At 60.5% G+C, this 19091-nt stretch overlaps 1 protein-coding gene across 17 annotated transcripts in view; it reads right to left on the bottom strand.

The window, feature by feature from the left end:
* Positions 1 to 2533: 2533 nt before the first annotated feature.
* The window catches only part of Ablim2 (actin binding LIM protein family member 2), a 135598-nt gene continuing 119040 nt past the window's right edge, over positions 2534 to 19091 (bottom strand). For 16 of the 17 annotated variants that reach the window (XM_078020950.1, XM_078020952.1, XM_078020956.1 and 13 more), the window contains 3 exons: positions 15456 to 15510; positions 14001 to 14266; positions 2534 to 4158 (listed from right to left, as the gene is read on the bottom strand). In XM_078020950.1, coding sequence (XP_077877076.1) covers positions 14211 to 14266; positions 15456 to 15510 — 111 coding nt within the window. In that variant the 3' untranslated portion in view covers positions 2534 to 4158; positions 14001 to 14210. The remainder of the gene's footprint in view (positions 4159 to 14000; positions 14267 to 15455; positions 15511 to 19091) is intronic. The other variant, XM_078020955.1, reaches the window with a different exon arrangement.

Raw genomic sequence — 19091 nt, 5'->3', positions numbered from 1 at the left:
GGGCTAGCTTCTGGAGTGGTCCAGTTTTAATGATATAATGTGCATAAACTGTGTGATTCATGGGCTCACTCCGTAGCGACAACCTGGAACCCCAGGAAGGGGAGGGAGCACAGGGGCAGAGGACAGACCACAGCCAGGAGCAGACCTGGCTCCTTGCAGCTCCTTAGAGATCTCTGGCAGAGAGAGGCCCAGAAAGTGAGGGGCAGCTGCCAGGGAGGCCGGGAGATAGGCTTGCGCTGGGGTCAAGGCCGTGGGACCGACAGCAAGACATGACTGTGAGCAGTGGAGAGGCTCCATGTCCTCTGCAGCCAGGTTCATCTAGAGGTCTCAAGAGCCAAGGGTGACAGGAAGCCTCGGTACCCCATGGGCAGGCCTCTCTGACAGACAGCACTGCCCTCTACCATCTAGAATATAGCCAACTGCCACCCCACTGGCACAGTGTCGAGTGCCCCACAGCTGGAGCCCAGGAATCCAGCCTGGCCCATGACCTCCTGGGGGAGGCAGGACCCCTCCTCAGGGGTCTGGAGGGAGACAGCCTCCCAGATCATCTCCTGAGCTGGGCACAGCAGGTCATGGTGGAGAACTTGGCGCCTCTGGGTGAAAACCCTCCAGGAGGGCGCTGTGGGTGGCTGGGACTTGGAGGGTCTGATGGATCTTCCTGTGGCGGGGAGAGACCTGCATAGAGGACCACGTGGGTGGCCCCCTGCAGAAGGCAGTAGCCAGGGCAGCTGAGGACTCCAAAGGGATTCACAAGAAGAGCCCCCCAAGCCCTGAAGATTAGTCAGAGGGGTGGGGCCCTGTGCATCCGGGCCAGGGAACCAGCCACGCCAGCCTGGGGTCCAGTGGCCTCCCTTTCTCAGACACAGGCGTACTTGCTTCCTGGACCCCTTTGCAGTTCTGGCCAATGACTGTGACTAGAGGCACCAAGTGTCACTTGTGAGCCAAACATGAAGGCCAGCTAGGGGATCACCCTGCTCTCCCTACCGCAGCTATGATCTGAGTTCCGGGGGCACATCCAGGAAGGAGACTCTGCTGCCTCTGACCTCTCCTTGTCCCATCTGTCCCGGAGGCCCTTGACACCAGCCCCAGGTGGTGCTGATTCAGGATGGTACTGTGGACAGACTCTGAGATGGCATGGGAGACAGGACTTAGCCCTGGGGGTGGGAAGACATGATATTGTGACATGGATATTAGGCCTTGTCTGGTTCCCGGCATACAACTCCTAAAACCCTTGGAATCCCCAAAGTGCTGTTGGCATGCTAATGACTTGTCCTTTGGCTGGCAGCCGCTAGCCATTTCCTAGATGGGGCTGGTCACAGGAAAGATAGGCAGGATGAGAGGACTGGGACTTTCACCCTGGCCCCCAGCCTCTGAAGAGGGGAGAGGGGCTGCAGTTGGAGTTGATCGCCCATGGCCGTAATGTAATCACTCCTACTTACATAATGAAGGCTCCATAAAATCCAAAAGCATAGTGTTCATGTGGTCCTGGATGGCTGGAGGGGGCAGTGCCTGGAGGGCAGCCCCAGGGAGTGCTCTGTGCCCTCCTCCTCTGCCTTGACCTGTGCCAGTCTTCATCTGCACCCCTGGTGATGTCCTTTATGATAAGTTGGTAACCTAAGTGTGTCCTGAGCTTTGTGGGCCACTCTAGAAAATCAGCTGAACCCAAGAAGGAGGTGGTGGGAATCCTGATTTATTAAGGGCCTGTCAGAAGACCAGGTGAATCCATCTGGGGCTTGTGGTTGGCGTCTGGGAGGGGGGACTGTCTCCAGGTGGGTAATGTTGGAATTTAATTAAGTTCATGGACACCCAGCTGGTGTCCACTGAGAGCTCTGAGGTCAGAGCCTCACAGTGCACCTCCCCGTGCCCAGGTCGGATACAGAGGGGTGTGCAGCAGGCAGGAATACAGGTTGCTGCACCTGAGGGGCAGATCCCCTGGCCTCCTGGGGCTCCATCTCAGCCATACTTTTTCACCTTCTGGAGCTACCCAGCCACTAGCCAGAAGTGGCTCTTCAGCTTTCAATGAATTAAGATTTAAACCTTGTGTTCAATCCCCCAGTCACTATTCAAACAGTGGTTGCTCTGTTGGTGAGAACATGGATCTAGAACATTCCCAGTATCGTGCAAAGCACAGCTGAACAGCTCTGATCTGGAAGCATGGTGCCTCAAGACACTTCCAGGTGGGCACAGGACCCAGAGCCCATCCTGTGGTCACTGTGGAGCACTGGTGGCCTTTGAGTTGGACAAGGGACACAAGGGCACACCATGGCTTTCTCATAGAGGCCAAGCAGTCTCCTGGTTAGTCTCTTCAACCTGCCCTGGGGCAGGCAGGAGCCAGGCCCTACCCATTGCTACCACTGGTACCTGGAACTAGCCTGGGGAGGGGCTGAGGAATGCTCCTGAGCAAGCCGAGGCCAGACCAGGCGCTTCCCCTGGGTCAGAGGTCCCTCCTGGGGCCTGGCCCTGCTCCGTGCACAAGCCCAAGTTTGCAAGAGGCCTCGCACCTTCAGAAATCACACAATCACACAAGTGGCTCTGCAGGTTGACAAGTTACAGTAGGGCGTCTTTTATTACCCCAGACTTCCTGGGGTCAGACTTGACACCGGGCGGGAGGGAGGGGACAGGGTTTCCAGTTGCGCAGGCTCGGGTGGCTAAATGGCAGGAAGCATTAGGAGCTAGAAGTCCCCTCTGTGGAACAGCTGGGCTGGTGAGAAGCTGAGGGCCAAGTGGAACTTGGTGTGTCCAGGACTGTGAGGAAGCTGAGTAGGGACGACTCAGGGGCAGGGCTGGGCGGGACCCACAGGGCCAGAAACTGACCCCGGTTTCCACCCACCCTCCTCTGCACCTCGTCAGTGCCCTGCCCACCTATCAATGCAGACAGTGCGTGTCACCTGGGGGGCCCATCAGCCAGCCTCCTGCTCCCTCCACCCCACACTCTGCTGGCCTCACAGATTGGAGGCGACAAGGGCTCCACCTTCTCCTCCAAAAGTGTTTGGTGCCTGTGTGGGGGAGGTGCACGGGGACAGGGTCCCCACGAGTGTGGCTTGTCTTACAGTGGATAAGGCGAGGCGCCGCTGGCCACCACCAGGACGGTGCCCCGGAGGCCACAGGGGACCAGGCTGGCTACGGGGAGACCTTTATTCCAGAGCCACTGGGGGAGACTTGGAAAAATGAGGCCAAGGAGCCTTGGCAGCCACGAGTCACACGGACTTACACACAGCGTCACTCAGAGGGTCAGGCTTCAGGGCGTCTACGTGACACACACAGGGAAAGACAAGAGGAAACTCTTGAGGGTCCTGTCTCTCGGGGACGCCACGAGCCGGGGCCACAGGGGCCCGCACGGTGGGGCGTAAGGCAGAGGTGCTCCCCTTCCCCTGTAGTGTAGAGCTACGCTCTGCGCGGGTGTCGTCCTATGTGTGAGTGAGCTATACTTTTCTAAAAATAAAGACTTCTGTGTTACTTGAAAGGTCTCACTTAGGCCTCAGGGGGTGGCTGGAGGGAGCCGTGCCTGGAGCGCTCGGTGGCACCCTGCCCGCGGACGCTCCTTCCTGACCAGAGCCGTCAGGGACAGGTGTGAAGCTCGCCCGCCCAGCGCTGGGCTCTGCCCCTGGCTCTCCTTCTGCCTCCTGCCCTGGCCTGTGAGTCTGCGGCCTCCAGGCGGGGCCACCGGCTCTGACAGCGCCTGTCACTGAAGAGCCTCTCACAGCCCGCGTCCTGGCCACCTCTGCGCCCCAGTGCCGGGCACTCTGGGGGTGCCCAAAGGTGGGCCACCCCTGTCTGGTGTTCGGCCCGGAAGCCGAGCGGCCCCTGGGAAGGGCTGAGTCCAGCCAGGGGTCGTGGCCCTAAACTAGAGGCAGGCGCTTCTCCGCACGCCGGGGGCTGTGCCCGCTGGGGCCCTCCTCCTGCCCAGCCCAGCTTCCCCCGGGGCCCCCACCCGTCCCACTGACACAGAGAAGCCACGGCGAGGTGTGGGGTGAGGGGTGTGTGGCTCTGGCGGGGGCTCCTTGGCGCTGCCCTGGCGCGGCCCGTGGGGAGGGCTGGCGGCCGTCAGAACAGCAGGGCCTTCTTCTTGAGGTCGTTCCTCTTCCACAGCGCCAGGCGGTCAAACTCCTCGATGCTCATCCCAAACACCTCCTGGAACTCCTCAGGTGACAAGTGTCTCTTCAAACGGTGAGAAACAGAGGGGACAATTAGTGGCTTCTCAGCTGGGCCAGCTCTCCTGGCTCTCGGGCCAGAGGCAGGCTGGTGCAGCCTCTCGGTGGGCCTGGGGGTCCCCAGTCCCTCTTTACAGGGAGGGAGCCCAGCCAAAGGAAAGAGGCTCGGGGGGACAGGGGGGCCAGCCCAGAGCTGCGGCCGGCATCCTCCACCCTGTCTCCTACCCATGTGCCTTCCCTGTGTACCTTGGGGACAGGGCTGTACCTGCCCTCCGTGTCTGAGCTTCCTGTAGCTGTCCTTAGAAGGCCGCAGTCCCCTCACTGAACTCACAGCAGGTGTCTGTGACAAGAAGTGGGAGGTTTCCCATCTCCCGTTTCCCAGCTGGGATGCCGAGTGTGACCAGAGAGTGAAGAAGCCGGCCAGGCCCCAGTGCAAATCCCACCCTTCCCGGCCCTGTGTCCTGGAGCCCAGTTCCCGGGCTGGGGCCACCGTGGAGACTCTGCATGACCTGGTGGTCAGGCGCCTGCCTCCAGAGCCTCTGTGGTGCCATGTGATGAAGCTGGCCTCCAGGAGCCTCAGCATCTGTGTGGCGGGGTCACTACAGGGACGAGTGAGTCCCTTCAGGTCAGCACTCAGCCAGGAGCCGGGCCGTGGACCACAGCCCAGGCCCTGCCACGTTAACTACAGAGGCCACTGTGCCAGCCACCAGCACTTTGTGGCTGCCATGCACACGCCTGCTAGGACTCAGTCTTCCTGGAGGCTCAGGGAGCACCTTCTCCCTCCTGCAGACCTGCTCAGGTGGGCTGGGCATCCCCCTCCTGAGGAGCCTTCCCAGAGGGTGGGGCGCGGCTCCGCTGGGGAGGGGCCGAGCAGAAGGGCCAATCGGGAGGCTGGGATGGGGTGTGGCCAGAGAAGGTCAGGCTCTGCCACCTATCTGCAAGCGTGGCCCGTCATCTGTGTGGGAAGCAGTGGAGAAGGCACTCCAAGTGAGCAGAAGACGGTGAGCTCAGCCGTCCACTCCTAGTTGAGACCCAGAGAAGAGGACCAGGGACTCCGGCGTTTGTACACCTACGGCCTCAACATCGTTCAAAGCAGCCGAAAGGTGGGAAAAGCTCAGTGTCCACCCACGGATCCACGAGGCGGCAGCTCAGCCTTTGGAAGCAAGGAGTCCTCACCGGGGTCAGCGAGGACGCCTTGAAGACATGGGCCAAGGAAGGAGCCAGACACCCAAGACCGCTGGCTGCATGACCGCGTGTCTGTGAGACGTCCAGCGCAGGCCTGCGGTTGCCAGGGGTGGCTGGGAGAGGAACGGGGAGTGTCCTTTGGGGTGATCAAAGTGTCTTGGAGTGAGTCAGTGGTGACGGTCACGCACCGCTGTGGGTGTAGGAAGGGCTATGGGATGGGACGCTTCAGGGTAGATAAAGTGGTGAGTTTTGCCACCATTTTAAAAAATTCTCGCCAAAAAACGGGGGTTCAGTTTCCTCAACCTTAAAACAAAGTCACTGATACTACAGGTTGCTGTCATGGTCAGGAGAGAAAACCAAGGTCGGGACATGGCAACCTCCGGAAAGCGTGGACATGGACTCTGGCCATTGTGAATCCCACACGTCCCTCCTCTCTGTAGCACTGGTGTGGAAGTCCATACCAGTGACCTGGAGGGGGTGACCTGGAGGACGTAAGCCAGGACCCCCCAGAACCCTGGGTCACAAAAGCCACTGCTGATTGAACCTGGCCTGGAGTCTCTCTTGACAAATCCCCCAGGAAGAGGCCCTCAGCCCCCTGCACCTGACAAGTTTGAACCAGGAAGGGTCTGGAGCTTGCCAGACATTGAGCATTCGCATGGGGTTGAGACTGGGCTCTCTGTGCTGAGAAGCCTGCCCCTCGCCCACAGAGATTTACAACGGTCACTTCAGACTCCATCTTTAAAGACACAATGACGATAAATGTGTCATTCAAGCCCTTCCCGGTGTCCCATCAAGATGAAATGGAAGAAACCATAGAAGGAAACTCATCTGCCGCCACCGACCCGCATCGCGGGCCTGTGATGCACACACCTTGCTCTGGACGCTGGGGAGCCGCTCCACGCGTCCCTTGGGGCAGGGCAGTTTAGCAGGCAGCGATGACCCAGGCTGAGGCCCTCCTTCCTGGGGCTGGAGAGGCTCCCTCCTCAGCCCAGAGGAGCCCGGGACCAGGCTGCCTGCCATTTCCTTTTTCAAGGGAAAAGACCAGGTGCCCATTGGGCCCCTGGGCTTCGTCAGGGCTGGGCGTTTGCTGGGGACGGTGCTGGAGCAGGAGAGAAGGGACAGTGGCTGAGCACAGGCTAGGTTGGGGGAGGAGGGCAGGGCAGGTGTGAGGTGACACCATGGGCTTCGGACCTCAGCAGGCCGCAGGGCAGGACTCGTCACGGGGAAGGAGGGAGGGACTGCACTTCCAGGGCGGCCATGTGTGGGCGGTTGAGGTGGGTATTGGCCAAGGGGATGGAGGGCGCATCTACCATCCTGAAGTGACAGGTGTCCTCTAAGGGAGAAACCCTGTGGCCCAGATGCCGGAGTCACCAGAGGCCCCAGGAGCAGCCCGGTTTGTCAGATAACAGCAACAAGAGAGACTGGAGGTGTCCCCGGCATGTGGGCTGGGCTGGGCCACTTGTGTGTGGCCTACAGGGCTCAGGAAGGGGCTGAGCGCTCCCATTCTGGCTCTGGGCTCTGAGTGGCCAGCATCATCCTGGTAGTGGTGGCTTGGTGGCCTGTGCCAGCTCACCTGTATGTCCAGGGAGGGCCTCCCAGGATGCTGGCCCTGGCTCCTGCTCATTGAACCTGTCAGGGGCCTAACTGTGCTAGTGACCTGACCTCGGTTATGCCACCTGCAAAATGGGATTAAACGAGACCCAGGTGGCGTCTCCGCCGTCCTCCCAGACCCCCCAGCCTCTCTGTGTTACACAGGCAGGGATCCAATGGCTGGAGAAGAAATGCCCGGCCACCGGCCTCCAAGATGCATGTGTTGGAGCCCAACAGCCAAGGTGACGGCAGGAAGAGGTGGGGCCTTGCAGGAGGGCTAAGTCACAGGGCTCAAGACAGGGCGGGAGCCTCGTAACAGAGCTGGGAGGGGCTGCCTGGCCTCTGCCCACTGCCCCTGCTGGCCACAGTGGGACTGCCACTGCCAGGAGCAGCAAGAGGCTGGGCATGACCTGAACCTCCTGCAGCCTTGACCTTGGGCTTCCTCCCTGCAGCTGGGGGCAGGGCCTGTCCTGATCCATTCCCACCTAAGGCCATTGCTGCTCTCTGCTGGTGGTTAGCTCTTCGTTGCCCCCCTGAGGAGCACCAGGTGCTGGGCACACAGAAGCCAGCCAGAGCAGCCCACCCACCCCAGCCCCACCAACCCAGCCAGCACTGCCCCCAGCATCCCTGGCCCAGCAGAGCTCCTAGAAGTGACTCTGACTCTACCTTGGAGCCACGGCACCAGTCTCCTGCACACGAAGGAGAGCAGCCACCACCGGTCACCACCACAGAGCAGTGGCCAGTGAGCAAAGGGAGGGGTGCCGCTGTGAGACTCCCTGCCAGCCCTCTCCCCCAGGCTCTCTGCAGAGGCAGCAAGCTGAACCACAGGCAGGGGACAGTCCTGCCACCTGCAGCCAGCCGGCAGATTCGAACCCCCAATTCTGCACTGACCGAGGGCTGCGGGCCAGGCTGGAGTGAGAGTCTGTACCCATGTCTGTCCTGGGAGTCTTTTCCTCATTCCAGGCTCAGCGATGTTGTGTGACTTGCCTAAGGTCACGTATCTGGGAGGCAGCAAGGCAGGCCTGGGGCCAGGTGGCTCGAATGCCCAGTCTTTGCTCCGCCCTCCCTCCTGCCCCCAGTGAGTTTTCTGGGGATGACTTGTGTTTGCAGCCTCAGGGGCCAAGTGTCCTCTACCCCAGCTTGGAGCTACCCACCAGCCCCTGCCCAACCCCAGGTCCCCTCCAGGGCACTGCCACCACCCTACACCCCACTATGTTCAGAATCCCATGGAGAGGCCTCCTGACACCTCGTTCCTCTTCCAGCCCCTAGTCACAGTCGCCCCTGCACCGGTGCTGCTAGGGGGTTTCAGGAACCAGACCCGTGAGGGATGGCTTTTTTCCTGAGAACTGGCTCCCTGGTGTCACTGGGTCCCACCACCTCAGCCTGCATGAGGTCCCATGGCGAGCCTCATTGTGGCCCTGCCTGCTCCCCATCACTCCTCTGCTCCACAGGGGTGTCTGCAGCCCCAGGGGCAGGCTGCGACCTGCCTGGCTCTTTCCCACTTTGCCGGTGGCTCCTCGGGTCCTATAGGTCCTGACTAACTTGGGCCCTCGGGCCTGCACTAGCCCCAGAGGCCCCAGGGCCAAGCTGACCCTGGCCCCAGGCGCTGCTGACCTGGCTGCCTCTCAGCTCCAGGAGGGCAGCATGGACCTGGCTGTCCACTGTGCCCCCTGAACCCCTGCCCAGGGGCAATATCTGTTGGCGCTGGGCATCTGTAAGTCTGTCTCCCAGCTCCCCCTCTGCCTCCTGCCCCGCTCACAGCTGCCAGGCCTGCTGGCCCTGGCCTCTGTTGGCCCTGGCCTCTGTTTCCGGTGCTTTCTCCAGCCTCCAGAACTGCACGTGCTTCCCTCCTGTATCTCCTCTGGACCAGGGAGCATCTGGTGGCTTCAAACCCCTGACGGCCACTACCCTTCCAGGGGGCACCCCCTCCTCAGACCAACGGTGGGTAAGACAGAGGGGGGGCTTGACCCCCGGGGCTGGCTTCCCAGCATATTCCAGCTGGGGGTTCTTACCACTGAGCAAACCAGGTATGAGTTTAGCCCCTGGGCCTGGCAGAGGACAGCCCGGAAACCACGGGGCGCCTCTTTCTCAGAACTCCCAGCCCCGGCTGTGCGCCAAGTCCTTCAAATAAGTTCCCAGTCTGTGTCTAGAAATTGAGACACAGAATTCAGTCTGTGTTTACGTCTGTATGTAAGCGTTTATCGAGCATCGTGTCTGCATGTGCATGCATGAGTCAGCCTGTGCCTCTGTGTGTGCTCTCTCCATCCAGGTGCACACGCCACTGGTGTCTGTGTGTCAACACATGTACGTATCTACATGCATGCACACACACACCTCCATGTGTCATGCATCTGTGGGTCTGCGTGAGTGTGTTCTTTGCACAAGCACATGTGTGTGTGTATCTACTTGCTAGTGGCCTGGCTCTAGCTCACACCTAGAGTGAGTGCTCTAGAGGGCTGGCCTGGCAGAGGGCCAAGCCACAGGGCATCCCAGTGGCTCTTGGTGACACCTTAGGTTGAAGCCCAGCTCTGCCTCTCCTGAGCTGTGGGGGCCAGGGACACCCACCTGGTCACCTTGCCAAGTTGTGGAAACCTCCGTTAAGGCATGTCTCACCTGGAGAACACCTGGTGGTCAGGTGGGACCAGATCCCGTGACTGCCCAGCCCCACCTCTGCCAGTGCGGGGCGAGGGGCCCTCTCTCCCCTGGCAGCTGACTCACCTCGGCTCACGCAATCCCAGCGCCCAGCACCCACATGGTTGGTGACATCAACTGTGTGCAGAGGATACCTGGCCGGTACCTGTCGTGGCAGGTGCTCAGTGAATGCCAAGCAACTAAATGAACTCCTGACGTGCCAGCAGGGCAGGCACCACGGCCGTCACTTGACAGGTGAGGGCCAGACCATGGTCGCCACTTGACCGACAGGCAAGGGCCGGGCTCAGAGCGCTTAAGCAACTTGCCCCAGTCATGTGGCCAGGCATTTGGAGGCTGGACTCGTAGCAGGTCACCCTGAGTGTAAGAGCTCGCCCACCCCTCGGGATGCCACCCGGGACAGCAGGAGCTGCTCAGCAGAAGGACAGCGGTGTCTTGTGATCAGTCGGGGTACAAGTCATTGGAGGACCCTGACTTTGCTCGGGTCATAAAGGCTCCAGCCTGTTGGACTGAGAGCTCATGGCCCAGGACCCCCAGAGGAGGACTTAACACAGGAAGGGCCTGAGGTCCTCCAGGGTAGGAGGGCCTTGTAAGGTGGCCAGGGACTGAGACTCAGATCTCTGGGACAGAGGTGCCACTTCCCAGGAAGAGCATTACACTGGGCCCTGGGGGGCTTCCCTGGGCACCCACCTGCTGGTCCTTGCCCTGCTCATTGGTACCACGTGATCCATCCGACCCCCTTCCATGGTCAAAGCGGACATCCTGCCTGGTTCATGAGTCGCTGATGATAACTGAGACCTACTGTGCGGGATGAGGCGCCTACATGGTGCTTTTCACTGCTGCCAGGCTGAGCACCCGAAATGCCCCCGGCCTTGTCAGCCAGGGTGTCAATCATTATCATTCCAGGTGCACTCTGCCCCGCCGAGTGACGGCCACCACACAGGGATGCCATCGGCACAGCCTGGAGTCTACCCGAAACGTCCTTCCCTCGCCTGAGGTGCTCTCTGTCTCTGACTCCTGCGCCTTGACTTCCCAACACCACCCGAGTCTGCCACCACTCCCCCGGTGCCACCACCTCAGGCACCACGACACCGTGTCCCATAACAACAGTCTCCCTGCAGCGCACGGCCTAAGCTTCATGATGCAGCCACAGGGGCTTTTTAATTGCAAACCTAACCACACAGTCCCCCAACTTAAGAGCCATTTTCTCAGGCTAAGACCCAAACTGACATGGCCCAGGATGCTGAGAGTGACCCCTCCTCACTTCCCAGCTCAGGTCCAGCCACCTCAGCCCTGTGGGCTCACATTCCAGCTCCCAGCCCCAGGGGCGCCCCAGGTCTCCGCCCACTGCCCACCTGTGAGGACGGCCCTGTCCGACTGCTCCTGGCTCAGCTGAGCCGCAGGAGAAAGACAGGCCACCCTTGGTGTGTCTTCACATATTTGAAAGATTAAACTGGCCCCCTGGGCAGCAGAGAACTCGCCTGTGGTGACCACTAGCCTCTGTACACTAGCCCAGGCCCCCAAGTGAAGGGGAAACTAGAAGTGACTTAGGCACAGCCCAGCGCCAGGCCCAGGAGGAGGCGGCGGGCAGGGCCAGGCTGCTGCCCTGAGACAGGTGAGACCTGGAGCCCCCCCGCTCTCATCTGAGCCTGGAGCTGGTGGGGACAGGCCCTCTAGTGCACTGCCCCCTGCGTGCTGGAGACAGTGCCAGACACCACCCAGGAGCCGTCTGTAGACAAGGGAGCCTGGGACGCCTTCTCTGCCAGCTGGGCGGTCATACCGGAGGCAGGGCAGAGGCCCTAGGACCCAGCCTCCCGAGGCCGCCTCAGCTCCTAGCTCGAGGCCCTGCAGGATCCGGGCCTCGTGGCACCTTGGTCACACTCACGCTCGAGCTCCTCCAGGGGCCACCCTGGGTGGCTCCCAGCACCCCAGGACTCACGCCACTTCCTGGCCCGCCCCTCCCGGGAGACCCCAACTCCTCTCCTCCTCTGTGGGGCGCTCAGACGTCCTGCCAGGCAGATGGCGCCCAGGCTCCTCTGCTGCCCTCGTGTGGCCGTGATGTGGGCTGGCCATGCTGCCTGGGCACCTGTGGCCAGTTTACGCTCTGAAGGGGCCTCGGCGGCTTATTTTTAAAAGGAGCATCTCTTGTCTTCCTGTCCCTGCGCCTCCCTCCCCAGCCTCAGGGGAAACAGGGTCACTCTCGTCCCCCCTCGGCAGTCGCCTGTCCTCGAGCACCCCACCAGGAACCCAGGACTCAGACCTGGGATGGCACAGGAGCTCTCGGAAATGGCTTCTCCCCGAATCGTGGCTCCACAGGGAAGCCCTGGAAGGTGGCCCGGTCTCCCGGGTGGACAGAACCACAGCTCCTGGACAGGAGGCCCCTGGGCTTCTCCTTTGCTCAAAACCATGTCTCATTATGGACTGGCACCAGGGGCAAGGACGGAGCTTTGGTGGGAGCCAGACAGTGGGGGCTGCTGTGCTGTCCTGTGCCCATCCTGCAGGTGGACACTGGAGGCTGCTTGTTGCCGCGCCTTCCCCCACCTCAGATGGCAGGCCTCGGCCTTCCCCCCAGGGGTCAGCTGGGTCAGTCCAGCTCAGGTGGCCTCAGCAGCCTCCTTAGCTCCGCCTGGGTACAGGCTGAGCCTGTCCCATCAGGGCATTGCACACCCTGGGTCAAACTGGAGGGTTTAGGGGTGATCATCTCACCCATCAAGGTGGGGGCTTTTCAGAGAGAGATGGATCTCGTCCCTGCAGACTGCGAGTCTGGGGAGTGGGGTGAAGGTCTATCTATCCATGGAGTCAACACAGAGGAAGCACTGTTAAGAATTAGGAAAAAAGTAATGGAGTGTTGGAAACATTTAGCCCTTGATCCAGCCATACCTGAAGAGGCCCTTCAGTCACTCCAGCCAGTCCATTTCCTTTATGCTTGAGTCCCTTTGGGTTGGGTACTTATCAGTTACAACAAAGAAGGCCAGATTGGATGAGCCTCCTCCCAGTGCTGCAGCCACACCAGGGTCTCTGTCACCTTCCTCCTGCCACCACCCCTGTGCTGAGGGGCTTTGCACAACATCTCATGGGCACAGAGATTCACTCAAGGGCCATGAAAATCCACATAAAGGCCTGAGCGACGGCGACCACAGGCCCAGGAAAGCCCGTCCTGCTTGGTGTTACTGCTGGGTCCCAGGGCTGACCCCCAGCTTCCCGCGGCTTCCCTGCCCCCTCTGAGCTCATGAAGCTCCTGCCACCCTTCAGGGTCTGACTGGGCGTCCTCCTGCACCCTGGACCCAAGACAGGGTGAAGGACAGGCAGTCGGCAGAGGTAACGAATGCTGGGGTGGCCCGAGAGATGAGGCTCATCATCAGAGAGAAGGAAATGGGTCCTGACACCTGGGCACGTCCCCGCGCACCCAGGGCCAACCCCTTGGCCCCCCAACCCCAGGAGCTGCTCCTGAGTGCCCCTGGGCTGCTCTGTTCCCACCTCGGGGCAGGCGGGATGGAAAGAGGAGCTGGGAGGGGAATCGGAGACCCCGAAGGGAGAGAAGACACCCCTCCCAGACAGCACTGGCCCCTCCTCTCTGAGAAGTCCACTGTCTCTGTTTGGGCTCTTTCTCAGACAAAATTTGCTTTCTGTTTCCTCTGGTGTCGAAGGTTAAACATGGAGAACAGGACCCGCTCCTGAGGGCCAAGATCCGTACCGACACGACCTCCCAGGCGCCAACCCCAGCCACCTGGCTCCCGCCAGCCCCCATTGTCCCATCTCAGAACTCAGCCCTTGGTCGACCTGCCCGGCCTCCGCCCAGCCAGCCCTCCTGGCCTGGGTCCTGCTGGCCTCCTGCTCCCTCTCCCGGCAGCAGGTGAATCACTGTGGCAGGATGCTGGGCAGGGCGAGGGCTGGCCATACGCAGACCGTGCCTCACTTGTCCCCACCCTGGGCACAGCCAGCCCATGGCCTTTGAGGCCATCAAAGGCAGCAACACAGTCCGAGGGGGTGGGGACGAAACCCACCAGCTGATCGACCTCACACTGCAAGACAGGTGCTTTGGGTGCTTTGGGCCCTGGTGCATAGTAGGCCCGCAACAGACTTTGTTTTCAGTCAACAGATATCGTCCGGCTCTACTCTGCGTGATGTTCTGTTGGAATCACGAGACAGACACTAGCTCTCCACGGACAGGCTTCCCCTTTCCCGGCCGCGCGGAGGTGGTCAAGGGAGAAGCGAGAAGCCGGGCCTCCGGGAGCCCGCCCTGCCCCTCCACACCCTGTGGCCCCCCAGCAGAGGCCCCACTGCTGGGCCCGTGACCAGGTTCTTGAGACTTGGAAGCCACGTGGGCCCTTGACTCTGAGCCCTGCGCCATCCCCCGGTGGCCCCTGGGCTGAGGCGTTTGACCCTGTGTCACAGCCCCACGTGGCAGAGACGACCCCTCCTCACCTCCAGTCTCGTCCGGTCCACGTCTTTGGGTAGCTTCACGCGGATTCGGTTGGTGACGATGAGCGCGTCATACGGGTAGACCTGCGGGGAAGCCAGGGCTCGCAGGAGGCCCGGGAGCGCTGGGCCAGCGCCCACCAGAGGGCAGAGCCAGGCACACACGTGCGGCAGCTCGGGACACAGACACTCATAGGAAACGCAAGGAGAGATGGTTTAACCTGGGCAGCGGCTGGGCAGGCGCGGGCGGCGGCGGCCTCTTACCTTGTACTCTGTAAGACAAGAGCGAGAGCACAGGGCCCTTTAGGGAGCACGGAAGGCGGCCCAGAGCGGAAGCTTCCCGTCCTGGGGACCCTGAGGCACCTGCAGTCAGCCCGGCCACGCATGGTCTCCTGGTGCCCTGAGCAGCCTGCATGGGTCTATCTGGGGCAGTGGACGGGGCTCTGAGGTCTCCCATGCGAGACAGAGCAGGAGGCATGGCCAGGAGGCTGGAGGACAGACTGGAAGCTGGGCGGCGGCACTGGCTCTCGGCTTCGACGCGGTCTCCCCTGGTGGTGGGCCACTATGAGACCTGCCTCAGTTTACCCTCACGTGCAGTGGGCGCTCCAAGGCTACCTTCTGGGAGTGCTGTGGAGACGGACGCCCCTGCGGCTGACCCTCCCCTGCTCCTTCCCCGTTGAGTCCTCCTTCCCTGTTTTAAACCATCGAGCTCCACCGCAGACGTGAAAAGGTTTCCCTTCCAACTAAGAGCGTCTTAGTAAAATTGAAACCTCCAGAGAGCAGGGCCTCCATGCACACGGGACCTCAGAAGCCAGGGTCAGTCCGACCCGCCCAACAACAGCTGTGAGGGGCTGGTCCTCAAGGTCCCCTCATGCCAGGGGGGTCCCGATGTGCCAGCTCTGAGGCCTGGGGATGTGGACGACCACCCAGAGGAGCAGGCTGCAACACCCTGACGCCGTCACCCTCGTGCGAACCAGCAAGGCTCCAGCAGTCCAGGGGTGACGCGGAGGGGAGCTGGCCGACATGGGACCTGCTCGGAGCTGGGAGAGCGGCCTGGGGTGCAGCCCTGCCACGTGAGCTGGTGGCCACTCCATTAATGCCAGCCCCCAGTCACCCTCCTGGCTTGGAGCCCAGCGTGTCACAGGCATGCCAGTGGCCACACGGGGAGCCAGGGTGCTCTGTTCTGCCCGGGGCCTGGAAGCTGTTTGCCTGAGGCTCTGCTGCCCCAGTGAGGCAGAGCACCCAGCACACCAGGACAGGCCCCGGCACCCCGACGGGAGATGGGAGCACCTCGGGCAGAGGATGGCCTGGAGGTCAGCTGACTCTCCCCCTGGGGGCCCTGTCTGCGGTGCCCGGGCCTTCTGCCAGCAGGCCCCAGAGGCGGCCTCAGAATGAGATGGTGGAGATGTGTTAGTGACCCCGGGCCCAGTCAGAGACCCACAGGGTCCCCGCTGCGTGTACCTCGCGTGCCCCAGCTGGCATCCGGGTCTGCTCCACCAGGGGCCACATTGGCATTCTGGAAAAGAAAGAGAGAGAGGGCGGCAAGAGATGGGCTGCAGGCGGCCGTGGGGCCTGGAGATGCTCCTCCACGCAGGCCTCGAGAGGGGGCATCTGGGCAGCGATCGGCTGAGATGATGGACAGACGCGAGGCCCAGCTCGGGAAGCCGTGTCCGGGCTCCCATCCTCGCCTCGGAGGCGGCCAACCTGCCTTTAAAGATGACCCCAGGAGGGGCGTGGGGGCCTGCTCTGGAGCGGGCATGGGTGGCTCAGCACTGCTCCCTCAGCTCACCTGTGCAGGCACCTGTGATGCCTCTGCGGCCCCTCGCCACAGGCTCACACGCCCTGTGCCCAGTGCTCTGGTGGACCTAGGATCCACACATGCCCCCCGACCCCTACAAGACCACCACAGGGGAGCACTGGCCTGTGCCTCCTGCTCTCCCCCCAGAGGCCCTGGCTCCAAGCTATAGCGCTCCAGGAGCCTGTGTGCCTGTCAAAGTCCACCTGCCCCAAGGCTCCGAGACAAGAGGGGCCTCGTCTCTTCTCTGGAACCCAGGCTCCAGCAGGTCTGTGGGTGACCGTTGAGGATTGAAGGAGCCAAGTGTGCAGAAGTCCCTGGCACAGGGCCTGAGTTGTCATAAGCACTCTTTACGGAGGGGCTGAGAGCCCCTGGCCGCCTGCTCAGGCCTGCCGTGGCAGACTGCCATGTCAGAGCATCATGGCCATCTGTGTCTGGAATTCTCTTTCCCTTCTGCCCACTGGAAAGATCATTGGCACAACCTGCCAATGCAGGGCCCCCACAGGGGCTGGTGCAGCCCTCTCCTGTCCGCCTCCTGCACTCTGCCTGGCACCTGGGTCAGAGAGGCACTCAGATGGCTCGCGTACCTGCTGCCCACAGCGGCTGAGCCCTGAAGTGTCTTATTCATGCCCTGGTCCCCAGCACCTGGACCAGGGTCTCAAATAGGGTCAAAACCATTGGCCACTGCTCCTGAAGCTGGGCCCGGGGACTATGTTTCTGCAGTCCTGCTGTCCAGGGGCTCATGGGCTTGGTCCAGCGGGTACTGTTACAGGGACAGCTGCCTTCAACAGTAAGCAGGAGCTGGTTACAGCCCTAGGGAGTGCCGGAGCGGAAAAAGACCCCAGTCCAAAGCTCTCCATATGAAACAGGGAAACTGAGGCCCAGAGAGAAGCTGGTACCTCCCCGCCGCAGAGCAGGACCCAGCCTCCTGGACGGGTTGGGCGCATGAGTGGGGCCGGAACTGGCCTTTACTCAAAGTTTTGGTATTTTGTTCACCAAGGACTTTCTGCATGGGTTTGTGTTTCTAGGAATATTGCTTTAAAAGATGCGGCATCTCTTGGAGGTGCCTCCCTCGCCCTATCGCCCTATCGTCCTAGTCCCCAGTCCCGGGCCAGGTTCCTCACCCCATCGGGGAACTCTTCACCACTTTCTCGCAGGCCTGTCCAAAATTCTGACATTTTTGCAGTCTCACTCAGACCAGTGCCCCAGGTGCACCTCTCCTGCCAGGGAGCCTCCCAGGAGGCATAAAGCAAGGTGGACCTGCATGCCTCTGCCCACCTCTGCCCGCCCGGCCCAAGGAATGTGAAGGAGAAATGCTGCCACCTAGTGTCCGTCTCCCCACATCACAGTAGTCGGGAGGCCCAGGCTCTTACTTCCTTGCTGCAGAACCAGCTTGCAGGAAAGGACCTCAGGAGGGAGGTGGGCATGGTCAGGTGGAGGAGCGGTCCCAGGGTGGTCCTGGGCAGGGCAGGTGGAGTCTACTCTTGGTCTTCTAAGTGCAGGGGACAGCTCTGTCCTTTTCATTGGCTTGGCACTTACTATGATGGCTGCACTACAGTCTCTGATCTTGCTAAAAGCCCAGGAGGCGAGCATGACCACCACCATGAGGCCCAGAGACGTCAAACAATTGCCAGACCTCAAAGCAAGTACACAGAACTTTGTCCCCACCATAATGTTAGAGGCAAGGACTTTTCTTTTCTAGATTCTAGGAGATGACTCAGAAGATTTTAGTAAACTTGTTGAAAGACAGAGCTGGCCCTGGACTCGGGGCCTCCAACTCCCAGGCACGGGCTCTTTCCAGGACTGCAGTTTGTTATATCAATTTGTTAAGATTTTGTTTGTATCCATGTAGACAAATAGGTGGAAACCAGATTAAAACGACACTTCCAGTGAACCAACGAGATTAGACTTACTATTTTGGCTCCTTAATTGCTATCTACCTTATGGTTATTTTTTGATTATTAAGTCCACGTCTTATTTCAACAGAGCCACTTCCGATCCCTACCACCCTGGCACCTGCTCCAGGTCTGGATTGCCAGGCTGCCGGGTGCGTCTAGGCCGAGGAATGCTCTCGCGGCTTCCTTGGATCGGCTTTGTCATGAGTCGGTGTCTCCTTTTTACACCACCAGCTCCGTGAACTTGTTTAACCTCAACCTCCTTATCTGAAACTGATATCAATGTCAACATCTTCCTCCTGTTTTCAGATATTTTAGCATCTCTTTCTTACCCTTTCACTTTTAATTGTTTAAAAATGATTCTTAAGTGTGCATTTTGTAGTGACACACGACGACAATGCTATTTTTTGGATCCAACTCGACAGCTTTTGTCTTTTAATAAAGGGATTCCTCCTGTTACCATTTAGCAAAATGGAACCACTTTCAGGGAGCCACCAAAAGGTCCTATGGGGGGCCAGTGACCATTCTCCTAACCCCTGACTGGGCGGTGTGCATCTGAGTCACCCTGCCTCACCCACAGGGAGGCCTGCAGCGGTGGCTGTCACTGTCCACTCTGTGGGTGGGCGGTGAGCCTTCCCTGCTGGGCAAGCTTGGCTGTGGGGCCATCTGGCCTTGGAGACACAGGGTACTTTGCACTACTGGGGCCTTGTCACAAAGCCCTTTTGGAGCAAGACCTAGGGAGAACTTTGCCCCTGGAACTTTTTTCTTTTCTTCCATTAGACTCCACAACTGGTCAAGGCCACGTTGAGTCCGTGCCTCGAAGCAGGGAGGCTCAGAGCTCAGCCCTGACGGCTGTCCTCGCACAGTGGCCTTTCTCCTCCAGTCTCCCTCCTGCCTCAGCCTCCCGTGGCCGGGGTTATAGTGGTGCACCACCACATCTGGATTCTCCTGTGATCTGGTCTGACTGCACTTGTACTTTTAATTAGGCCCCTATGAGTTCTTTCTGGATGAAAAACAAACCAAGGAACCACTAACAGTGACTCTGGGGCACCGCAGGCCATCGGCAAAGAAGCATGGACAAGCACTGGTTGGGAAGCCCAGGGCCAAAGGCCGGAGTCCAGTGCTGGGCCTGGCTGCAGGGTAAAGGCTGGTCATTAGGTCGCGTAGCTGGCCTTCCCGCTGAGAAGTAGGCAAAAAACCCACACAAGGTCTTAGAAAGAGTAAAAAACATTGAAAAGATCGTTAGGAGGGAAAACAGGCGCCCAGAACCAAGCTGCCAGCGTGGCCACCCACCTTCCCGCAGCAACACGAAGGCTGAGAATCAAGTGAGGGCGAGCCTGGGCCAGCAGGCCTTCGCCACCAGTGGGCGGAGGACAGGACTTGGTCCAAGTTGGCTCTTAATCCTGC

Source organism: Ictidomys tridecemlineatus, chromosome 9 (genome assembly GCF_052094955.1).
Source record: "Ictidomys tridecemlineatus isolate mIctTri1 chromosome 9, mIctTri1.hap1, whole genome shotgun sequence".
In the NCBI taxonomy this organism is placed as follows: domain Eukaryota; kingdom Metazoa; phylum Chordata; class Mammalia; order Rodentia; family Sciuridae; genus Ictidomys; species Ictidomys tridecemlineatus.
The sequence above is the reverse complement of the archived record's forward strand: the minus strand, read 5'-3'. Positions and strand labels throughout refer to the sequence as shown.